This window comes from Dermochelys coriacea, chromosome 1 (assembly GCF_009764565.3).
Source record: "Dermochelys coriacea isolate rDerCor1 chromosome 1, rDerCor1.pri.v4, whole genome shotgun sequence".
NCBI classification, from domain to species: domain Eukaryota; kingdom Metazoa; phylum Chordata; order Testudines; family Dermochelyidae; genus Dermochelys; species Dermochelys coriacea.
In genome coordinates, this window is record NC_050068.2 from 36,827,143 (window position 1) to 36,849,210 (window position 22,068).

Sequence of the window (22,068 nt, forward strand, 5' to 3'; positions counted from 1 at the left end):
GCACCCCCTGCCTTGTCTCCAGCCAGCTCTGCACCCCCTGCCTGCAGCCAGCCCCTGCCCTGTATCCAGCCAACCCCTGCCACATGCACCCCCTGCCCTGCCCTCAGCCAGCCCGTCTCAAGCTATCCCCGCACCCTCTGTCCTTCCCGCAGCAGCCCCTGCCGCACCACCTGCCCTGCCTGCAGCCAGCCCTTCATCCTCTGCCTCCAGCAAGCCCTGCCTCATGCCCGTGTCTGCAGCTGGCCCCATATCCACTGGTGTCCTGCAGTTCCCAGGGCAGTAACCCTGCACACCTGCTTCAATGAGGGGGGCAGGGAGCAGCTGGGACCCACACATGTGCACACCCTAGGGTGACCAGACAGCAAGTGTGAAAAATCAGGACGGGGTGGGGGGGGTAATAGGAGCCTATATAAGAAAAAGACCCCAAAATCGGGACTGTCCCTATAAAATTGGGACATCTGGTCACCCTAGCACACCCCCAGGGAGTGGCGGGGATCAACACATGTGAAACGGAGCTCATTTCTAGTTCAGGCCCATCTTTTTAAAAAAGAACTTTAGGTGGGGTTAACATACATCTGTATTTTCCCGGACAGGTCAAGCTTTTTGGTTCTTAAATTGTCGTCCGGGAGGAATTTTTAAATTTTAAAAATTCCTCCTGCGAAAACACGGACATATGGTAACCCTATTGGTACAAAAAATACATACTGGAGCACATCCCTTAAATCAGAACTTTTTATAGGGAACCAGTTAAGATTTTGGCAGCTCATCACTGGATAAATACCAGTGAGGGAGAGGAGTTATTTAAGGTAAGATCCAATGTTGACAGAAAAACAAATGGATATAATGTGGCCATCCACAAGTTTAGGCTTGAAATTAGATGGAGGATTTGTGACAATCAAAGTAATGAAGCTCTGGAACTGTCTTCCAAGGGGGGTAGTGTGGGTAAAAAAAAAACTAACTGGCATCAGGATTGAGCTTAATAAGTTTGTGGAGTGGATGGTGTGATGCGATTGCTTACAATGGCATGTGGTCCATTTGCAACTGCTGTTAGCAACATCTCCAACCGCCAGAAATGGGACACTAGATGGGGAGGGCTCTGAGTTTCTAGAGAGAATTCTTTCCCAGATCTCTGGCTGATGGGTCTTGCTCACATGCTCAGGATCTGACTGATCTCCATATTGCGGGTCAGGAGTACTTTTCTCACCATTCAGATTAGCAGAGCCAGTTGGTGTTTTTCATCTTTCTCTGTAGCATGGGGCATGGCTCACTTGCTGGTTTGAAATAGAGTAAATAGTGGATTCTCTCTAACTTGAAGTCTTGAAATAAGGATTTGAGGACTTCAGTAACTCAGCTAGAGGTTATGTGCCTACTACAGGACTGGGCTGGTGAGGTTCTGTGGCCTAAGATGTGCAGGAGACCAAACTGGATAGTCACGGTGGCTTCTTCTGGCCTTAAAGTCTATGAATCATGAAGAAATGGGCACAAGTCCCTTTTTTCCCTTTACATTTGACTTCTGCCAAGCAGATGAAAACACACACTTCAAACAGGTCAATGTGGAGAAATGTTCTGCCAGTAAGGATGAAAGAGTGGGGGAATCTGCTCTTCCCTCTCATAATCTTTAACAAAATGTTAAGAAATAATGCTACTAGAACTGCACTTGATTTACACACTAATAATTAAGGCTATGGTTATATCATGGAGGTCATGGAAGTGACAGAATCCATGACTTCCAGAGATCTCCAGGACATTTTCCACTTCAACCCCAAGCTGTCAACGACAGACTTGCCCCACCACCCCCACAGCGCCCAGATACTGGGCAGAAGGGGGACCCTAGAGCTCCCAGTAGCTGCCCAGCCCCTTTGGATGATGGGGAGGAGAGGGACCCCCAGCAGCTGTACAGCCCCTGTGGGCATCAGGGGTGACCCCAGAGCCCCAGTAGCTAGGAGTGCTGGACCCTCCTTCCTCCTCATTTTGTTAGGGATATTTTTAGTAAAAGTCAAAAAACAAAAATTCAAAGAAGCCCTTGACCTGTCCATGACTTTTACTAAAAATATCTGTGGAAAAAATTGTAGCCTTACTAATACTTAAATACAAAGTGTTAACCGCACCAAGCATTTTCATACTGTAGAGACTCTAGGTTGCAATTACTTAGCTGCTCTTCTGCCACCAGTATATGATGATATAAGAATTTGCAATTTATGCTCCTAATAGATTGTGTACTGTGTCCACATAGTGAATGAACAAGGCTTGAGGCTCAGGAAAATGTGCACTGAATGGGACCCAAATCAAAGAATAGGTTACAGGATTATTGGACCACTACACTTAAATAGGAAGATCTAGAACGGGGAGGGCAATAATTTTCACAAGGGAGCCACTCTACAAAATTTTGATAAGTTGTCATTGGCTGCACATTTCTACTATATTAATGGAGGGGATGTGGAGTCTGGGAGGGAGTTGGGGCACAGGAGTGAGCTCTGGGCTGGTGCAAAGTGTTGAGGTGCAGGAGAGGGTGAGGGGTGTGGACTCTGGGAGGGAGTTTGGTGCAGAGGGGGCTCTGGCTGGGATAGGGGATTGGGGTGCAGGGTCTGGAAGGGAGTTTGGGTGCAGGAGGGGGTTCTGACCTGGGGCAGGGGGTTGGGGTGCAGGAGGGGGTGTGAAGTACAGGCTCTGGCTGGGAGGCGTTTACAACAGGCGGCTCCTGGCTGGCATTGTAGCAGGACTCAGGCAGGCTGCCTGCCTGCCGTGGCCCCATGCTGCTCCCGGTAGCGGCTGTGGTCGGCTGCTGCTGGCATGTTTCTGTGTGCCACTTGGGGGTAAGGGTTTATGGCCAGTTGTCTTGCTGGGGGTAGGGGCAGCGCGCAGAGCCACCTCCCCCTGCCAGGAGTGCGCGGAGATGTGCCAGCAGCAGCGTGGGGCCAGGAGTGGCGTGGGGCCACGACAGGCAGGCAGTCTGCCTGAGTGCTTCGCTGCGCCACGGGACTTCTGGCGGCCCGAACTTGGAGATTGTGAGGGGGCAGAGGAGGCCGGGCAGAAATGTTAGTCATGGTAGGCCAGACAGAAATGTTAGATGGGCTGAATCTGGCCCATGGGCTGTATTTTGTCCACCCCGATCTAGAATGATACTCAAATTATTATATTATTTTTGGCTCATGTTACAAACTACCATTTAATGAAGATCAGATCAGCCTTTCCTTTGCTACGTTGAATCCTTGTACATGTATAAGCAAAACTAAAAGATTAAATTCTACTAATACTGCAAAACATGAAAGAAATTACCATATTAACATCAACATTTCTGTGGAGATGAAATTAAGTCCATTTGTCAGCAAGTGTATATATTGAGTTTTGAGTTGTTTATGAATAGATTTAAAGATTTTTTTTTTTAAATTGGAGGAAAAAAAAAAAAGTCAAGTCCGCTTTATTGTATCTCAGACAACAGGAGGGAACCTCAGAGTTCCGGGGATGAATTAAATTGGATTGAATTAAAGAAGAGACAGTCATGTAATTTTTCAGGTGATGCCCCAAATCAAAAATTACAGAATGGTTACACTGGTATAAACAATGATTTACTGAATGGTGCACATGAGTTATCAATTGTTTTACTGCTTTGCCAATGCAGGCTACCCAGTGTTGTAGCAGTGATTTTCTAGTTTTTTGATTGCAGTCTGGATAGAACAAAGCTGTAAGCAGAATCTGCAGCCAAGGTTGTTTGAACAGAGGAGTTGCAGGGAGGAAAAAACCTCCCCTAAAACACATTCTACTAGTTGTTAAAAATGGTTTCTGAGGATGGAGCAAAGAGCTTAAATTTTAAGAAGTAAAGGAGACATAATTTTGGCAGATGAGGGAAGTGTACTTAATAAGGTAGAGGGTGGGAAGCAATATGAAATAAGTGGACAGACTAAAAATTTGAGATGATAGGAAAGATGAGGAAAAATACCAAAAAAAAAAAAAAAAAAAAATCCAAGTTACTGTGCTACATACTGTGTCAGTGCTGGAGATCTTTACATTGGTTTAACTGAGATATTCTGGACCAGTAACTTCATTTTTTTTTTCTCCCAGCTTTTGAGTAATACATAAAATAGTCTCCTCTTTCTAGCTGCTCTCACAAGCTTATTTTGTGACTAGCAAAGCTACAGCTACACACCATTAGCATAATGAGCCAATTAGGCTGCTCTGAATGAAGTACTGAAATATTAGAACTAGATCTTCTTATAATATTGGTTCTTTTGTGGAAACTGTGTGGGTAAATAAGTTCTTTGACAAAACCAGTATTAAAATTCTCAACTTTTTTCTGGTTAGCCAAATGGTATAATGTTAATATACAATTAATTGAATGAGAGCGTTTTTCTTTTCTGTTTTAAAACCACTTTTCTTCTCCTTTCAGTGTTTTGTATCCTACTTGCGTTCAGTCTACCTAATGAAGAACAAAGAAGTTTTTGATGTGTTTAAGTTACCTCTAGCAGAATATGCCCAGTAAGTACAGTATTGAAAGTGAAAAACTTACCTTTTTTTCCCTGGTATCTTCAACTTTGGGTTAAATAACTATTTTACCATGTTCACAATTAGAATTTTAATGTGTCTTATAACATTTTCCTACTAATGTATTTTTTGAACATTTTTTGTAGACCTACATTGTAGGGAAAAGGTTATGAAAATTGTACGTTGTTCCACAAAGAGTAGTAACTCACTGCAGTAAAGACAAATATTGTAATACTTGATACAAAGCCAGAAGTAATGAGGTAAAAATGTTTTCACATCGCAATATTCTATTTGTGATTTTTTTTTTCTCCACTCTGTCAATGACACCCTTGAGCCTAGAGTATCTCAGAAGGATGTTAAATAGAGGCTATTAAAGTTAGACATTTCTAAATCAGCAGGTACAGATAACTTCCATACAAGAGTTTTAAATGAGCTGGCTGAGGAGCTCACTGGACCATTATTGTTGATTTTTCAGTGAGTCTTGAAATCGGGGGGGGGGGGGGGGGGTTGAGTTCCAGAAGAAAGCTAATGGTGTGCCGATATTTAAAAATGTAAATGGGATAACCTGGATAATTGTAGGCCTGTCAGTGTGACATCAGACGTGTGGAGGATAATGGAGTGCCAATACAGGACTTGATTTCATAAAGAATTAAAAGACTGTAATATAATTAATGCCAATCAACATGGGTTTATGAGAAATAGATCTTGTCAAACTAACCTAATACCTGTATTTGATTAGATTACAAGTTTGGTTGATTAAGGTAATAGTGTTGATGTAATCTACTTCTGTAAGGCATGTTTCAGAGTAGCAGCCGTGTTAGTCTGTATACGCAAAAAGAAAAGGAGTACTTGTGGCACCTTAGAGACTAACACATTTATTTGAGCATAAGCTTTTGTGAGCTACAGTTCACTTCATCGGATACATTTGGTGGAAAATACAGTGGGGAGATTTATATACACACACAGAGCACATGAAACAATGGGTTTTATCATACACACTGTAAGGAGAATGATCACTTAAGATGAGCCATCACCAGCAGCGGGGGGGAAAGGAGGAAAACCTTTCATGGTGACAAGCAAGGTAGGCCATTTCCAGTTGGAGCAAATGCGGTTATATCGTAGAGCTTGGCTGTAGACAATGGATTGTGTGGTATGATCTGGATGAAAGCTAGAGGCATGTAGGTAGGAATAGCGGTCAGTAGGTTTCCGATATAGGGTGGTGTTTATGTGACCATCGTGTATTAGCACCGTAGTGTCCAGGAAGTGGATCTCTTGTGTAGACCGGTCCAGGCTGAGGTTGATGGTGGGATGGAAACTCCTCAGACAGAGACTAACAGCTACAAGATCTCTATCATGCATTCCTACAACTACAATACCCACCTGCTGAAGTGAAGAAACAGATTGACAGAGCCAGAAGAGTACCCAGAAGTCACCTACTACAGGACAGGCCCAACAAAGAAAATAACAGAACTCCACTAGCCATCACCTTCAGCCCCCAACTAAAACCTCTCCAACGCATCATCAAGGATCTACAACCTATTCTGAAGGACGACCCATCACTCTCACAGATCTTGGGAGACAGGCCAGTCCTTGCTTACAGACAGCCTCCAACCTGAAGCAAATACTCACCAGCAACCACTCGCCACACAACAGAACCACTAACCCAGGAACCTATCCTTGCAACAAAGCCTGTTGCCAACTCTGTCCACATATCTATTCAGGGGACACCATTATAGGGCCTGATCACATCAGCCACACTATCAGAGGCTCGTTCACCTGTGCATCTACCAATGTGATATATGCCATCATGTGCCAGCAATGCCCCTCTGCCATGTACATTGGGCAAACTGGACAGTCTCTACATAAAAGAATAAATGGACACAAATCAGACGTCAAGAATTATAACATGCAAAAACCAGTTGGAGAACACTTCAATCTCTCCGGTCACTCGATTATAGACCTGAGGGTGGCTATCCTTCAACAAAAAAAGCTTCAAAAACAGACTCCAACGAGAGATTGCTGAATTGGAATTAATTTGCAAACTGGATACAATTAATTTAGGCTTGAATAGAGACTGGAAATGGATGAGTCATTACACAAAGTAAAACTATTTCCCTATGTTATTTCTCCCCCTCCCCCCACTGTTTCTCAGATGTTCTTGTTAACTGCTGGAAATGGCCTACCTTGCTTGTCACCATGAATGGTTTTCCTCCTTTCCCCCCCTGCTGCTGGTGATGGCTCATCTTAAGTGATCACTCTCCTTACAGTGTGTATGATAAAAACCCATTGTTTCATGTGCTCTGTGTGTGTATATAAATCTCCCCACTGTATTTTCCACTGAATGCATCCAATGAAGGGAGCTGTAGCTCACGAAAACTTATGCTCAAATAAATTTGTTTGTCTCTAAGGTGCCCCAAGTACTCCTTTTCTTTCTGTAAGGCATATCACTTGGTACCACATGACATTTTGATTTAAAAAACTAGAAAGATATAAAATTAACATGGAACACATTAAATGGATTAAAAACTGGTTAACTGATAGGTCTCAAAATGTAATTGCAAATGGGGAATCACCAGCAAATGGGGGTGTTTCTAGTGGGCTCCCTCAGGGATCTATTTTTGGATCTGTGCTATTTAACACTTTTATCAATGACTTGGAAGAAAGCACAAAATCATCATTGATAAAGTTTGCAGATGACACACAAATTGGGGGAATGTTAAATAAAGAAGAGCGCAGGTCACAGATACAAAGTGATGTGGATCACTTGGTAAAATTGGTGCAAGCAAACAATATGCGTTTTTAATACAACTTAATGTAAATGAATTCATCTACGAGCATAGAATGTAAGTTATAGTTGCAGCATGGAAGACTATCTTGGGAAGCAGTTACTCTGAAAAAGATTTGGGGATCATGATGAACAATCAGCTGAGCATGAGCTCTTAGTGCAATGCTGTGGCCAAAAGGGCTGATGAGATCTTTGGATACATAAGCCGGTGAATCTTGCAGGACTAGAGAGGTTTTTTTTCACCTCTGCATTCAGCACTGGTGTGACTGCTACTGGAGTACTGTGTCCAGTTCTGGTGCCCACAATTTGAGAAAGATGTTGATAAATTGGAGAGGGTTAATAGAAGAGCCATGATAATGATTAGAAAACATGTCTTATCATGATAGACTCAAGGAGCTGTAGGTCTGGCTTACCATGATAGTTAGACATGGGTAAGACTTCATTTCTTGGGAGACAGAAATAAGGGAGGTAAATGGATCAGCTGACTGGAAGCAAAATGTCTGTGTAACTGATAGATAAGGGGGCCAGTAAGCTAAGAGAGAGAGTCTGTACTAGCTAAGATAAGGGGGAACACCCAAGGAACCATTTATAATGGAAAAGATAAGCCTGGATCATGAGATGATGTAAAGAGTAAGTCATACATGGACAGTACGTGGACAGAACATGCTGTACAGGGATCGGTTCTTACAAAGTAACCAAGCCAATCCCAGAACATGTGGTGCAATACATAGTAAAAGCAATGTAATATTCAAATTTCTATAAAGGAAAAGGTTTTCTGTGTAACTTTAGATATGTGTTATACCCTATACTCAACCCTTATGCTTGACTCTGAGCAACTTAACATAGCTTTGCCATAAGCCAGATAAAAGAATCTGGAGGCAAACTGAATTCTTGGGAACCAAATGGAAGAGGTCTTGGGGGAACCCAAATAGGCGCTCAATCTATTTAGTTTAACACAGAGAAGTTTAAAGCGTGGCTTGATTAGTCTATAAGTACCTACGTCAGGAAGAAATATTTAATAGTGGTCTCTAGCAGGAAAAAGGTATAGCACGATCCAATGGCTGGAAGTTGAAGCTAGACAAATTCAGATTGGAAATAAGGTGTACATTTTTAACAGTGAGAGTAATTAACCATTTGCACAATTTAGCAAGGATTATGGTAGATTCTTCTTTACTGACAAATTTTAAATCAAGATTGGAAGTTTTCCTAAAAGATATGGGGAAGTTCTATGTCCTGGTTATACAGGAGGCTAGATAATCATGATGGTTCCTTCTGGCCTTGGAATCTATGAGCTCCTATTGTGACTGTCCTTTTTATGAGTCTGTTGCCTGAAAAAGAGGGTGTAATATATAAAGTGTGACGATGATACATTGCATACTTAGTTTTTGAGTGTAATGGAAGCATTGTTCCTTGAAGGTAGATGTCTTTTAAATGAGGCTCACTGTAGTTGGTGAGCCATAATGCCTCTGTGTGTGACAAAAGGGACTATGACATTCTAGAATACATTGTTTGAAATATTATTCATTTTAGCATATAGTTATCAGTGTCATTGCTATCAGAGTATAAAACTGGTCAAGACCTCATTGTATTTACGCTAAAGCCGAGGCTCATATTGGGCCATGTTGAATCAAGTCTCTGACTTGCTGCACTTTCTTTGGATGCTGCCCTTTTTGTTCTCCAGAATCTCTTCTGATTTAAAAGAAGAAAAATATGTCTTTAGCCGTAATGGTTGTGTAGATGTGCTTGACTCAGTCAGAGTTAACTGATGCGTGCTTGTTTTTGCAGATATGCTGAAACAAACCTGGGGAGATGTCAGCTCCCTTGTTTGTTTCAGTGGGTTGTTTACACATATGCCCAATGATCTTAGAAATGTAGTGCAGAAGGGACCTTGAGAAGCCGTTCAGTCCAGTCTCCTGCACAGAGGTAGGAGAAAATACATTAGCGAGACCACCCCTCACAGGTGTTTGTCCAACCTGTTCTTGAAAACTTAGTGGTGGGGATTCTACAACCTCCCTTGGAAGTCTATTATAGTTAGAAAATTTTTCCTAATATCTAACCTAAATCTCCCTTGTTGCAGATTGAGCGAATTATTACTTTCCCTACCTCCAGTGGACATGGAGAACAGGTGATCACTGTACTCTCTGACAGCTCTTAACATATTTGAAGTCTGTTACCAGGCCCCCACCCAGTTGTCTTTCCTCAAAAATAAATATGTCCAGTTTTTTAACCTTTCCTCATAGGTCAGGTTTTCTAAATTGTCATTTATCATTTTTGTAGCTATCCTCTGGGCTTTCTCCAATTTCTCCACATCTCTCTCAAAGCATGAGGCCCAGAACTGGATGATTTAAATGTCAGCAGTGGTAGTTCATTGTTGATCAGAGAGTGTAAGAAAGGTGAGGGATTATATAAAGACTTGTGTAATCTCCTGGGAATGGCAACCCATGTTTGTGCCATGAGCAGCTGACTGTTTGGAGAGGAGTGCAGTCTTGAGGATTAGAGTGGCTTCAAAGGCAGGATAGCCAAGTTCATAGGTCGGGCATTATTTAGAGGCAGTGCGGCTGAGTGGATAAGACTTGGATTAGCTGTATTAAAATTTAAATCTCTATTCCCAACTTTGCCAGTTTTGACCTTGTGCAACCTCTGTAATTTATTTGTAAAACCAGGGATATATATTTGCCTGGTTTTTAGTATATGTTCTTAGTCTTGTTCAATAAGGGCTGGGAAGTGTATGACAATACAACAGAAATCAATAGATGTGAGACTTAAGGCACGTCTTCACTGGCAACGTTAAAGCGCTTTAACGTTGCTTGTGTAGTTGTGGCACAGTGCTGGGAGAGAACTTTCCCAGTGCTCTTAAAAAAACAAAAACAAAAACCAAAACACAACACACACACACACCTCCACAAGGGGCATAGCTACCAGTGCTGGTGCACTGTCTATACTGGCACGTTACAACGCTGAAACTTGCAGTGCTCAGGGGTGTGTTTTTTTTTCACACCTGGGTGAGAAAGTTGCAGCACTATAAAGTGCCAGTGTAGACAAGCCCTTAAACTCATAGTCTTCTGGCTACCAACGCAGTGCACCTGACTGGATGGTGTAATGGACCAGGCAGCCATATTTGTCTGAAATGCATAATGTCCTGCAAAATTCAGTATTCTAAAGAGCTCTACACATAGGTCTCACCGCTACTTGTATATTGTGTGTGAGTGCATACATACAAATTCAAAGCAAAGTTGGAATAGGAACTCTTCTTTTGTCTTCAACTTCTGCAAATATTTTTATAAAAAAGCATTCTCTCTTTCTGGAAGGACCTGTTGCCTGCTTGACAGATGTTACTTCACTGGAAATTCTGCAAATAGTACACAGATTCAAATTTGTGGGAGTTAAGCAGTTTGAGTCTGAGGTTATTGCCCTTTGTTTCTTTGCTCACTGCTGTGAAATCATAGTGAACTGGCATTCTCTCAGTCTTCTCTAATGGTTCCTCTGAAGAGAGGTGTGTTTTCCCCCTTCCCCTCCCCCCCCAATATTCTAGAGATTTATCATCTTGAGAGCTGGTACATTACTATCCTCTGTTGTGGTATTGGCTTATAACACATTACTACCAGTAGTCATTAGCTGTAGGGAGTCTCGCACAAGCCTCCTGTTGACAAAGCCAACCTTTAGGAGTATGTCTACAAAGCAGCTGGAAGCTGTGATTCTCAGATTGGGTAGACTATATGCTGTAACTCCACCCAAGATAGCGTGTTAAAGATTGTAGCATGGCTGCAGCTACCTGAGTGGCGGCTCAAACTAGCCACCCAAGTACATTCAGAGGGGGTTGGGTGGGATTAGATTTGTGTGGCTAGACCATGCAGCCCCTTGTGCCGCTCTGGCCACATTGCTATTTTTAACCTGCTGTCTTGAGTAGAGACATATCCCAGTCATTCTATAGACATACCATAAGTTTAATTAACGAGAATCTCTGCTTTTGTTTAAACAAAAATGTACGTCTTTCACTCTGGCTTGCAAAGACAGTTTTGAAAACTTTGATGTATAAACAACTGGCAGAGTGGAGAGGACAAACTTTTTGGACTCCCCTTCGACAGGCGGAGACTAGAGTTGGGGGGTGTGTGAGAGGAAATCTGAAGATCCCTCTTCACATATACATCCTTGTTAAATGAGGCAGCTAAGTTTGGGTGTTTGATTCTTTGTAAAATTCTTAAGCTGGCCCTGGGTGTCTTTGTGAGATGGTGGAAAGGTCTTGATTATGCTGCAGAATGGGAGGAGCAGCAAAAATAGTTTTAGGCCTACTCAGAAATGCTTAGGCTGTCACTGTTTGTTAAAATTTTCAACCCTCTGGGACTGAGCAGGCATCTGCCCCACTATGGGTATGCTTGCCAATGCTATGGCACTTTTGTGCCATTGGCAGCATAACAAGTGTTAATGTTGACCCTGATTATTTGGCACAATGTGGTTTTCACCAGTGTTGGTGCATTAGATTTCTCTGTTATCAGCGAGGCGGTAAATGTGTTTAGTGATGTAAATATTACTGTGCCTGTATCTGGGTCAGCTCCTCTTTCATTTCCTCACAGCTGTGCATTCTCAATATAGGGATTAATTAGTGTCAACCTTAGAGTTTTGCAGTTCTTAATTACCAGGCATAGGGCCAAACCTAGAGATTATCATCATCATAAGAGTTGATGGAAAACCACATTTGATGTGCCTCTTTTTGGCATTACATTGCCGTCAGTAATCTACCTTCTGAGAAACTTCCTAATGTAGTTCTGTAGAACATTTCTAGACGCAACCTTCTATCTGTCCAGGCCACAGAGTCCAGGGCTCTCAGCTAAGTGTCTGCACTTGGTTACCTACTCTTGTCATTCATACTCCAGCAAACAGAAGTTGAAAGGTTCTCCTTAAGTTTGGGACCATGTGTGGATAGGTTGCTCTTTAGAAAACATGGTCCCAACCCGTTTGCACAGGTCCATCCATTTATCAGAGTAAGACCTTAACTAAACCCAGTCAATTCCCATCACTTCAGTTGGCTGTAAGTACTTGAACTAGTAGTGGAGTTTGGAGTAGCTCTGTGAGGAAATCATGTGTGATTGAATGGGAAATGAGCAGCAGCACAGCTGCCAGGTACTAGTATAGGAGAGAGGCTTTGTATTACATCCTACATCACTGGTTTTCAAACTGGAGTGTGTGCCTTCTGGGCGGGGCCTGGGGAGGTACAACAGGGTTGTCGGGGGAATGTGAGGACCTGACTAGTTGCTGAGAGTTCTCTCACTGACTTGGTCTCCTGCTCCAGTTCCTGCCACTGCTGCTGGGCTGGAGAAGCAGGGAGAAGGGAGGGGCAAGAAGCAGGATGGGGGGAATGCCCTCTCCCTGCATGGGGAATGTGTGTATGGGGGGGGCGGCATTCCAGCTTGCTCACCTTCTTGGAGGCTGGTGCGTGTATGCCATGTTGGGAGATAAATGGATCCATTGTTTGAGTTGGGAGTCATTTTTCTTCAATTATTTTTAACTTTTAAACCAGTAGTCCTGCAACTGCACTGAGATTATTTTAGACTCCACATTTTGCAACAAATTGCAGCAAAGGAAAAGAAACTGAAAGTACTTATTGCTAATACGGTTTCAGAGTAGCAGCCGTGTTAGTTTGTATTCGCAAAAAGAAAAGGAGTACCGGTGGCACCTTAGAGACTAACAAATTTATTAGAGCATAAGCTTTCGTGAGCTACAGCTCACTTCATCGGATGCATCCGATGAAGTGAGCTGTAGCTCACGAAAGCTTACGCTCTAATAAATTTGTTAGTCTCTAAGGTGCCACCGGTATTCCTTTTCTTATTGCTAATATGGCATTTCTGAGAAAGAATTGTCTGATTTTAAAATTTTTATAAAGACAAAAACCATTCTTCAAGTCAGTGTAGAGTATTTTGGAAGGACATGGCCTATGTGGATATCTGGGAGTAACAAGATAGTTGTCGTGTTACTTAATGGGGAAGATTTAGTAATATAAATAATTAAAAGCTGCAGTCACTTGTGCAATCAAGATTTGGTTTAAATAAAACGCATGTACAGGCACTTTACAGTTAAAAAGTTCCAGGACTAGCTTTAAAACTTGTGTACTGAATGTATTAATCCAGTGTGAAAGTAAAGGGGTAAAGATCTTCTATTTGTTTCACTGATTAAAGGCACCTGCAAATATTTGTGGTATTATCTCCATGTTTTATTTAGAGATTTGACTGAGATAAGAACTAAGGCCCAGCTTTGCAAATACTAGTTTGAATGGCACTATTCACATAGTTAAAGTTAAGCATTTGGGTAAATGTTTGTACCAAGGCATAAGTAAGAGACCTAATTAATTGTTACAAGTATTGTAGCCTCCTTTTGGCTAAAAAATAAGCTACTTGTAAATAGTCATTTCAGTAATTTTTAACTTGTCAAGTGTGTGAAGTTGTGATATATAGGGGGATAATCTGCAGCTCAGAAGAAAGTCTGAGTGGAGGGGTTTGGTTATTCTAATAATTCAAAAGTCATGTGGATCCAAATAACTAGCGTCTAACTTCAGTAGAGTTGCTAAGTGCCCTACAAAAAATTACCAGAATTTGAATTGGTAACCAATTTGATCACTTGCAGGTGACTGACAGTTGGTCCTGGCCCCAGATCAGAAACCATGTACATGCTGTTTCTTGTTGAATTATGAAAATGGTATCATCAACCTCAAAAATCATGATATAGCCCCCAAAATATTGAGATTAAAAAGAATATTAATTTAATTTGCCTTCTACTTTCTGAGCAGGATGCACTCCTCATTTTCAATCTTTTCTCTGTAGCTATGAGGGTTGGAAACTTCATTTTTTTTAAATGAAAGTTTAGATTTTCAAACCTGGATTCTAGTATCTTGGGGCCTTAAGAAAAACACCAGATATAGTGAGACTTGTGATGAAATCATATTTGGCAAAACTGCAAACATAAAAATTGATTACATATATGGTACAATATATAGCAGTGGAGTAAGTTATTACTCTCAGGATTTTTCCTAAAATTGAAGTCACATTTGTGTGGCAAAGATGTTGTTAGTAAAATGGGGAAAGTACTCTGCAAAATTAGCATTTGTTTAGCGTTTGCAATTGATTAACTGACTTTTATTCACACAGAAGTTTGTAAGCTCTTTGAGGCAGGAATCGTTCATTTATGTTGTACAGTGCCTATTATAATGGGGTCCTAATCCTGGTTTGGGTCGCTAAGGACTACTGCCATTGAGTTAAATCTGCTTCATTTCACCATTTCTGTTCCACTTAGCCAATAAATTAATTTGTAGAGTTCAGTTTTGTTTCAAAGGCAATTAATAATCAAATCTTAAAATTATTTTAAGATAGACAATTGTTTCCTTTAATATCACAAGTATGTTGCATATAAATCCTTTTACTATTGGGTCTTTGGCGAATGTGCGCAAGGTACTGAATGGAAACTTCCCTCAAATGATCATTCTTACCCTTTTTCCCGCTCAGACCCCATTGCTGCTAATTGCTCCTGGAAGAATGTGTATATATGTAATATATAATCTTGAATGTACTGTGATTGAGAATACAGAAGATCAGACAATATAAGATATTTAATGGTCCTACAAACTGGCAGGCATTTTCAGAGTTTGTGGAGAAATTCAGGTGCTGTTAATGACCTGCAAAGGAAAAAACACTAAATGCATTTACTTCACCAGTATGTACTGAATGCCCTAGTAACCAAAAGGTAAATTTCAGTAAATTTCATAGTTTGACAGAAGGGAAGTTTGGGGCTGTATTTTTGTGGGGGAAAGATAAGGGACTTCTAGTACATACTGTGTATACATTGGGAAAATTAAACTCCTGAACATTTTGTAATATTTGTATTTTTGGCTAGTTTGTCCTCTGTGTGTGCTTAGTCTATGGGCATGAGTGTGCATGTTGATTGGTTGGGGTCCTGAGCCCCAAAGCTAGGCAATACTGTTGTGAAGCGTTCATGATGGTGAACCATGATAGCATACTTTATATACAGAAATGTCTTAAATGATAAAACACTTTTTCTTGTGGTTCTGTATTGGTACGGCACTCAGGAAAGCTTTAAGGAGACAAGAAAAGTGGAGAGAGTTTGATGGATGATGCAATACATTGAAACAGTAATTTTTCTTCAAGTCTGTATATGTATTCCACTATGGGTACATATGTGCTTCATGCATCTGAGACCAGAGAATTTTTGCAAGAAGAGTCTGCAGGTCCATGCTTGGACCTGTGCCAAGCACTGAAGGTATAAGAGGCAGGGCGGACTACAGCCTCCCCAGTTCGTTCTTACCACCTTTTGGCCTGAGTTGTAACCCTTCATGTCTGTAGTTTCTCTTCAGCCTGATTCTTGTCTCTAAACCAGTAGATATTTCAAAATTTAATGACCATGGTCTACAAAATCTGTGTATAGAAGCTGTCACTTTATGGTACTGGTGTATCAAGAACCACATCACCCTATTGACAGTGTACCCTCCAGGAACCCAAAATTCATTGGCAAACAGTCGCAGCAAACATTTTGCCATCTATCAGGAGTGGGAGTTTCATGATTCATGGTGCACAGCATTTTAACTAAGTGGGGAGCCCCCGATTGGAACCTGTTTGCCTCCCTGCAAACAGGTAATGCAAAATATACTACTCCAGGGTAGCTCAAGGAAAGCATTCCAAAGGCAATACTTTCCTACTGCATTGAGCTGTGCCTCCTCTCCTGCTAATACCTTGGGCTCTACTGAGGATTCCACAGGACAGGGAACAAGTCATCCTCATCATCCTCAAATGGCCCAGACTGGTTTCCAAGCCTCCTACAAGTGTCATCACATCCATCTGTCAGCATACGGCCATTACTGCACCTGTTGACCCAGGAATATGGCAGACTCAGGCATCCTAACCTGGAGGTGCTTCATCTCGCTGCTTGGTACTTGAATGGGCATCAAGCTTAGAACATTCATATTCTGAAGCTGTGCAAACCATTCTTAATAATAGAAAGAACCTCTGGAAAATGTTACTAGTCAAGTGGAAACGGTTCTCTCCCTGGGCCCAGTAAAATCATACATCTCCAGAGACAGCAGATAGTCTAAAATAGCGGGAATATCTATCTTCTTAGGCTATGTCTGCACTACTGTGGTAAGTCAACCTAAGTTATGCAATGCCAACTACATGAATAACGTAATTGGAGTTGACATAGCTTAGGTTGATTTACTGCAGTGTCTACACTGCGCTTGGGAGATGCTCTCCTGTCGACTTAGCTTACTCCTCTCATTTCCAGGTCTTCATTAGACCCATTAAATTGACCTGTGTTACATCGATTGCCACAGCGTCGATCCCACAGTAGTGTAGACATAACCTTAGTCTCAAGGTGGGACTTTCCCTTGGGTTTACTGGGTGGCAATCAGCACATGTCACTCACCCTTGGGCTCAGGTGTAGACAAACTGCTTGCAAAAATTCTCTGGTCTCAGGCGCATGGAGTACTTGCGTCCCTGCAATGGCATACAGATAGGGACCACACATTTCTAAGAACTCCAGTTACAGTGAGGTAAGTAACTTTTCTTTTTCTCCATACTACTCCAGATTGTGTACGGAAGGGTCAGAATTATCCTAGGTTGTAGGAGTAGAATAGATACTGAGGGTGCAGGTGGATAGAAGATCAGATGAACCATGTCCAGGTTGAGTTTTAAAAAATATGGGGTAATTTAAAGTTAGATGTTTCATTAGCCATGTAGAATGGGGCCTTTTTGGGGAAATGGAGACTTGTTTTACTTTAAAAAGCAGAAATAACTAGTAAAACTACTAACTTGGTCAATTCAGCTCCTAAGAATCTTGAATTTGACAAGTTCTGCTCTCACCACTAGAAAGCTGTTACTAGAAATGATTATAAAGAAATTAAAATCTGCATAAAAATTCTTTATTCATTTTAAATTTGCCCATGGGCCTTAGAATACTCTTGTTTCTGTGGTTCACTTTTTCCATTTCCTTTATGGGTTTTAACCTGTTGCTGGAAACAGGCTTTGATTGATTAACCAGAAATCTTCCAAGTTACAGTTGGTGATCAAATCATTTCCTTGTGGCAACTATAGTAATTTTTCTCATAGAAAAGTTTAATATTGTGTAAGTATTTAATGTGCTCTTAGAAGTCTCTTAATACAGTTTAGCAGCTGGAAGCAGGAGATGCCAACATCAAGTGATCAGCAAGGTCTCTCAGACCACTCTTGGGGGTGGGAACACCACTTTTAGTTCTGTTCTATTCTATTCTAAACTCTCTTCTTCCTTGCCCTCCCTCATTCTGGACCTGGTTGTTTTAATCTTATTTATAGTTTAGGAAATTCAGCACTTGTAATATGTGTGTTCATTGATATCATCAGAAGAAAGTAGTCTATATCCTCAGAACATATTTTCTTGTTACTCAGTGTTCCCTGTCAATTGGGGAAAGAAGTGTTTAAAAAAGAATTCCACAAAGATTGACTAAGTCACCCAAGTCTTGGCAGTACTTGAAAATTGCCACACTTCCAACCCGTCTACTTCCCTAAACATGCCCCTTTCCAAAAATCCCAGCAAAAATACAAATCAGTTATCCTCTCTCCTCCAAGTCTCCAGACCATAAACTAAGCAGAGGTCGCCCTGAAAATCTAGAAGAGTCAGAGAGACCATGAAATCCACTATGGACTTTGCTATTGCTCTTGATTTTTGCAAGGAAGGTGCTCAGGTGCTAAGGCAATGGGCAGCAGTAAAAACCCTAAGGTAAATTACTTTAAACAAATTTTTTTAAAAAGACTGTAGATTGGCATTGTCCTGCTAAATATCTGTTCACCTAATACAAAAGTCTTAGAACAATCCCAATGTGTAATATTTTCCTAGCTTGGCTGAAAAACAGTTGGCTTTTACAGTCTTTTTTGGCTAGTTTGAGAGCTCATGAAGAATAACAATGTGACTCAAAATTAACACAGGTAACTTTTTAAGTTACGAAATTGTCATATGAAGGGCTAATTAAAAAAAAAAAATAGGTAGAAGAGATTTTCTTTTTAAGAGTTAGAGAGATCTCTCCCCTCCCTTTTTCCCCCCCGGTTAGTCATTTAGTTCAACTTTTCATCTTTCCTCCTAAATCCATCTACTGGCTTCTCTGGGTAGAAGTGCAAAATGCTTGCTCCTCTTCCTCCGGGTTTTCCAGGGCTTTCTCTGTGTTCCTTTCTGCCCCCCTACAGACTTTGTTGGCATGCTTTCAAACAATGAGGCTGTTGGGGTTAAGGAAGGGATTGTGAGCCTCTCCGGCTCTGTACTGGGAGCCCTTGAGGATACCCAGTCCAGCTCTTCATAGAAAGGGCAAGTCTGAGGATTCCTCCCAGAGCAACTGATTGATTGAGTCTTTTGCTCTTCGTAAAGGTGCCTCATGCGTTCCCAACACTGGGATGGAGTCTGGTGAATGCCTGCCTTTTCTAGCCTCTCTGAAATCTCCTGGTACAGGTGAATGTTCCTGCTGCTTTGGGCGAAGTCATGGAGGATGGTATATTCTGCCCACATGTTGATCAGCATCTGTGTGTGGTTGGTGGGCCAGGCAACTGCCCTTGGAGCAGTTCACCTGTGTTCACCTGTACTGATCAGAACAGTGCAATAGAATACTATTGTAAAGTGATCAGCACAGTTTGCTACTATGAGTGATAATGGAGGGACAAGGATCTTTATAGTTTGAGTAAGGGTCAGGCAGGAAAGTGTTCACTGCATTGTGGGTATGGGGGTGGGGACCATTAAAACTCAGGTTGGTATCCCTTTTCCCACTGCACACTGGCACATACTGTACCATAGCCTAAAGTGCATACTTCCCTATACCCCTTCGACATGCTAGGTTACTTGCCCTCTACTTGCCTTCGGATATGTGCTTCTGGGGTTTAAATGTACACAATAGGTGGCTTAAGGCACAAGCATATGCATCAACACATGTACAGTCTCTAGTGTAGTTTTAGCCTTAATCATTTTTGTTACTCTTCTCTGAATTTCTTCCATGTCTTTTTGGGACCAAGGTACATAGAACTGTGCACAGTATTTTAGGTACAGTCTTAGCAATGATGAATACCCTTGTTTCCTTGGAGTGTGACATCAATCTTCTGCCTCTGCAGTACTAAATTGCATTGTCATTTATGCCATCTATTATATTGTAAATTAATTTAATTTGCCATTTGCTGTCACTCTAGGTTTCTTTTGTTTTCTCAACATTGCCCTCCTAATGAGCTCCTTATATTTCCAGTTGTTTCCCCCCGTATTTGTTGGCTTGAATTTTTCCAACACTTTGACTCTCCAGTTGTGTGTGTGTGTGTGTGTGTATAAATAAAATAAAATAAAAAATCAGGAGATTCTAGTTTGTAAATACTCCAGTCAAAATACATTAAACATAAAACATTATCAAAGTTAAGTGCAGACCCCTGCTCATCACTTCTAACTTAATAGAATGGTTTTCAGTTTCAGATTAATTTTTTGTTTTTAATTCCATGCTTTAGCTCCCTTGGCCTTGCAGTGGCACCTCGGGTTAGATTTCTTCAGAAAGCCCAGAAACAATTATCTGTGAATGAGTCACTGGAAGGAAAAAACCACCCAAAGGGGACAGGGCAGTGTGAAGATGCATGCTCCTTAGTAAGCGATGAAGAGGTGGAGGAAAGCCGAACTCATTTTAAAGAAAAGATATCTACTGTTCAAAGAATGAAAGGAGAGGGAAAAAAAAAAGAACCAGAGGAAAAAGAACTCCCCAGCAAAGTCATTGACAAAGAGGGCGATGAGTCAGGGGAATTATCTGAAGAGGAAGAAGTTCCTTCAATAAACAAGATTCCAAAAGCTGAATCCATTAATTTCCTTGAGGATGATGATGACGACTTTAAAGATCTTGATTTGCTGACAGTGAAACGGCAGAACGTTTTTGGTTTGGAAGCTAAAGATCTTGCAGTATTGGTAAGTGCGTTTTGGTATGAACCTCATGAATCTCATTTTAAATTAATGCAACCTGCATAAGAGAATAGAGTAAGAACAAAAGTCTGCCCCTACACAATGCTAACTTGATATCAAATGAGTTGCCAACCAGTATCAGAAGACAGAATTGGCCTTAATTGAAATTGCATGATTTATATTAGTTTTTATAGATATAGATATGAATGAACAGTATCCCACCTCATGGATGGCCTATGTTATATTATTCATAACGTAGATATTTGAGAAATTTAACAGTTTTAAGTCTTTACACTTACCAATTTTCTTGTACTTTCCTAAAAGTAGCAGCAGAGACAGTCATAACTTTAACTAAATTGGTGAAATTTACAGTTTATGGAGCTGGGAACCTCATTGTAATTTCATTATGCACCACTTCATAATACAAATCATTACAAATATTCTTTACAATATGGAGCTAAGCCAGTAACTAAGAGAACGCTTCTTGTAAAACAACTATAAAGGTTTATTAAAAGTGTTCATCTAGATCTTTCATTTCTGTGGCAAGTGTATGTGGATTGACACCTCAGTATCCCTCTTTGCTTGATATTCTGACAAATGTAGCATTATTCAAATGCAGTATTCTATTAAGTATAGTCATGGTATTTATGGAAAATATTGCACTTGATAATGTATCTTTTCATCTAGTGATCCATTAGTTTCTTTACTACAAAAAGCTAAATTTAAATGACAGTACGTTTCACGGTGACTTGGTGGGGTAGTGTTTTTTACTTAGATATATTTATAGAGAACCTTCTATTAAGCAAAATTAGTTATTTTTAAGCGTCTAACGATCTTTCATTGAATCTCTATCGTCACACAAAGTGGAAAGCAATTGTTTTAAATTTATGCTCTCCAGTCAGCCTGTGAATTATCTTTTTTGAAAAAAGATGCTGAAAATTGTTTCACTTTTTATTGTGAGAGTATTACTTGGAAAACAGGCTATTTAATAAGTAACATGTCACATTGCTTTGAAATCCTGGGCAGTTGTACAGTACTAGGTTTGTACTCCAGCATCTAACTTTTATGGGAATCTTTTTGCCACCTGGCTGCCCAGTGTAGCCCAGGTCTAGGGTGAGGTGGCCATGGGGGTGGGGTGCTCTGGGCTCTGGTGGAGGAGGGCGAGGGATAGGGTAGAAGGGGAGGGGTCTGGGGCTAGCCTTCCACAATGGCCGGTTCACCAGCTGCCCATGGCTCGGATAGCTGTGTATTGGGCAGAGTAGTGTATTGTTTCCCCACTAAAAGTCTCAGGCAGAGTGGGGACTGGAGTTACCCAGCTTGTAGGCTTGAGTGTAATGTTCCCTCCCCAGCCCATCCTCCTTCAGGGTTGTTAGGAAAAAGTAGTTGGAGATATTTATATATCTGGGAGATGTTGACAGGGAATAATGGAATGAGGTTGGGGGAAGACTGTATACTATTCAGCTTCTTGTCAGCGTGCTGCTCCCGGGCCCCACTGCCTGTCCCTGGGCAATCCCCTCCATCAGTAGGATTTTCCTGCCTACTTTATTTAGTTTTCTGCTTATTTGGTATCTACCAAAATGTTTTGAATGCTAGTGTAAATGCATATGAGGAGAAAGCATATTGACATGTAAAAAAATCAAACAATAATTTAAAATTTCAGCTTCAGGCAGAAGGGAACATAGATGCTGGAAGTAGGGGTGTTGGGAGTGCTGCTGGTGCTGCTGCACTCCCTGGCTTGAAGTGGTTTCCATTATATACAGGGTTTACAGCTTGATTCAATGGCTCTCAGCACCCCCACTATAAAAATTATTTCAGTACCCCTGGAAAGGAATTGCCATTTAAAAAACACAAACATTTATCTGTAGTTG

General features: G+C 41.2%; 1 protein-coding gene across 1 annotated transcript in view; it reads left to right on the plus strand.

Annotated features, from left to right (window-relative positions):
• DDX10 (DEAD-box helicase 10) overlaps positions 1 to 22,068 on the plus strand; it is a 309,833-nt gene that overhangs the window by 53,075 nt on the left and 234,690 nt on the right. The window contains exons 12-13 of the mRNA XM_038371539.2: positions 4,385 to 4,473; positions 19,762 to 20,206. Coding sequence (XP_038227467.1) covers positions 4,385 to 4,473; positions 19,762 to 20,206 — 534 coding nt within the window. The remainder of the gene's footprint in view (positions 1 to 4,384; positions 4,474 to 19,761; positions 20,207 to 22,068) is intronic.